At 35.8% G+C, this 2,978-nt stretch overlaps 1 protein-coding gene across 1 annotated transcript in view; it reads right to left on the reverse strand.

The window, feature by feature from the left end:
* Positions 1-2,978, reverse strand: part of RERGL (RERG like) — a 10,069-nt gene that overhangs the window by 4,435 nt on the left and 2,656 nt on the right. Inside the window, exon 3 of the mRNA XM_004390230.2 lies at positions 317-390. Coding sequence (XP_004390287.1) covers positions 317-390 — 74 coding nt within the window. The remainder of the gene's footprint in view (positions 1-316; positions 391-2,978) is intronic.

Consider the following 2,978-nt stretch of genomic DNA (forward strand, 5'->3'; position numbering starts at 1 on the left):
CTAGTTACAAACACAGTTTAGTAACAATATAAACTGAACTGATAAGCCATTAAGCTATTAACTTCTGATAGCTGCCCTGTGACCTGATAGAAATACATTAGTAATTCAGCCTAATATTACTCTTTTATTTGTAATGTGATAATTTTTGCCATAATTTTACCAGATAATGGAAGTTATAACACTAAAAATAAATCTTAAAATTCTAATAATTGAAAAGAAGCTTCAGTTTTAAGACTGACAACTTTTCACTTACTCTTATCCAATCTTCAAATCATCATTTAAAAAAAAAAGTTTTTTGTTTTTCTTTTTTACTTACTTGAGAGCAAGGGTCATATATTTCCAGATTCAGTTGCTTCCCTTCCAAACACAAATGTTTATTGTAGATAGATTCTGCAAACAATATGCATATTAATTGTCAATATAGAAATACTCAAGAAGAAAAAATGCACACATATATGGATCACAGTCTGGTAAATTCAGCCACTCATATTTTAGTGGAGTACTGTAGTGACTTTTCTTCATTGCTAGTGACCAAAATCTTGTATTTGTTATATTTGCTCATATATGCTGTTTTACAAATGATCTCCACCACCATATCTAGCCACGTACATGCTTTTGTGTTCATATACTTATCTTCTATCCTTAGTATAGTTCAATTACCTGTGTTTCTATGTAAGCCCAATGTGTTCACTCTCAGCTAGTTACCTTTTCCTCTGACCTACTGGAAAACATGGTTCCAGCAATTCTACCTCTTTCTTCCACATCATAAAATTTTTCTTCTTTACAGTATCATTCCCAACAGTATACAAATGTACTGAATTTCTTCTAATTTAAAAATCTTCATATCCCACAATTCTTTCAAATTATTGCCCTATTTCTCTGCTGGTCCTTACAGCAAAATAGCAACATACCTTGTGTCCAATTCCTCTCCTTCCAGGCTCTTCAAACCATTCAAATCAGGCCTTAGCCCTCATAACTCTTGAGTAAATCAGTTCTTACCACTGTCATGTTGCTAGACTCAATGGTCAGTTCTGTGTGGGATCTTACTTGCCCTGTTAGCAGCATTAATGTGGTTGGTCACTACTGCTCTTTAAAATACTTCTCTCACATGGCCTTCAAGCAATGCACTCTCCTGGTTTTTTCTTTATTCACTCTTATGCTATCTTAATCTTTTTTGTTTTTCCCACCATATCTTTCCATATCCAAACGTAGATCCAGTTCTTGCAGCTCTTTATCTACATTTGTCCCCTTGTTGATCATGTCCAGTTTCAAGTCTTTACATAACATTTATTGCTGATGAACCCCAGTTTATAGCCCAGACTTCTTCCCTGAACTCCAGGCTCAAAGAAAAATTTGCCATTGGACATTTCCATTTATATATCTGATAGACATCTCAATGTTAACACGTCAGATTGAACCCCTGATCTCCCTGCAATAACCACATCTTCCACAATATTCCTGTCATTAAACAGCATCTCCATAACTCCAGTTTGTCAAGTAAAAAACCTTAAAGGCATTCATGATTCTTTCTCTTACACCGCATATTTATTTTATTAAAATTTCTTTTTACTGTACCTTCCAAATATATTTTGTGTCTGACTGTATCTCTCCATCATTGCTACGACTCTAGTCCAAGCCACCATTATTTCTTTACTAGATTATTACAAACCCTTTCAATTTATCTCTCTTCTTTTATCATTCCTCCTGACTTCTCTAACTTGTCTAGTCTCAACACGGGAAATAAAGTAAACCTTCTAGCCAAATCATGTCACTTCTCTGATCAGATCACTACAGTGGCTCTCTGTTAATCTCACGTGGATTAAAACCAAAGCCTTTAAAATGCTAGATAATGCCCCTCACTGTCTAGTCCTCTGTTACCTCTCTGACCTCAGTAGGCCCCTCTGCCTATTCTGTCTTGCATTTTCTCCACTCCAGGTATACTAGCCTCCGTAGCATTCTTCAAATTTTTCAGAAAGTTTCTGCCTCAAAGCTTTCGTAATAGATGTTCCTTCTGCCTGCAGTGTAATCCCCCAGATACCCTCCTGGCTCAGTCCTCACTGCCTTCAGGTCTCTTTTCAAATGTCACCGTCTCAGTGAGTTCTGCCCTGACAATCCCATTGTAAATGTCACACACTGCATTAGTGCCACCTCCCTGTCTTGCTTTATTTTCTTTGTAACATTTACCATCAAATGACATAATTTTTCTTCCCTCCAGAATGTAAAGCCCATGAGAGCTTGAATGTTTGTCTTTGTTTGTTTGTTTAGTTCTATACTCTCTCCACCTAAAAGAGTATCTGGCACAGAGTAGCTGCTCAGTAAATATTTGTAGAATGAACGAATGAATGAATTTCTGTAACTGTTCCCCACCGTTTCGAATAAAAGACCTGCTTCTACACAAAATGACATACTAACACAAAATCATGACTCATCCTGGCAAGTACTCTCTAACTCATAGTAGGACCGTGTAGCGGACATTTGGGGAGTCAACTTCAAAGAATTGAGAAAGAATTTTAAAGTACTTCTGGGCTACATTTAATAAAACTTGTTATAGTTTTATTAAATTTTTAAATATGTTTTCAGACAGTTCCTTCGAAACTTCATAAGTTTACTACTGGCTGTGAACCATGAAATTTCCTTCTAGACATTTTAAAATACCCACTCTCAAATCTCAAAGACTCCCACCAAGGGTCACTAACTCTTAATTTTTTAGAATTCTGCTGTTTCCCCTTCTAACCTAGATTTACCAGATGGAGTTTTTGCTACTTTGTCTTCATGCAGTGGGGACCTTTTGATCATACAGCTGTCTTTTCAAAATGTCTGTAAGTCGTATATTTTTCGTTGAGATGTAAGTCAGAAATGTGTAAAAATATTGTTTCTTAACTATGTCTTATAAATGATTAAGGTGAGAGTTTTGTCTTTTTTGGGCTTTATTGTTTTGTTGTTTTTAGTTCTGGTACATTTTCTCATGCCCGACTCCT

This window comes from Trichechus manatus, unplaced genomic scaffold (assembly GCF_000243295.1).
Source record: "Trichechus manatus latirostris isolate Lorelei unplaced genomic scaffold, TriManLat1.0 scaffold00289, whole genome shotgun sequence".
Classification (NCBI taxonomy): Eukaryota; Metazoa; Chordata; class Mammalia; order Sirenia; family Trichechidae; genus Trichechus; species Trichechus manatus.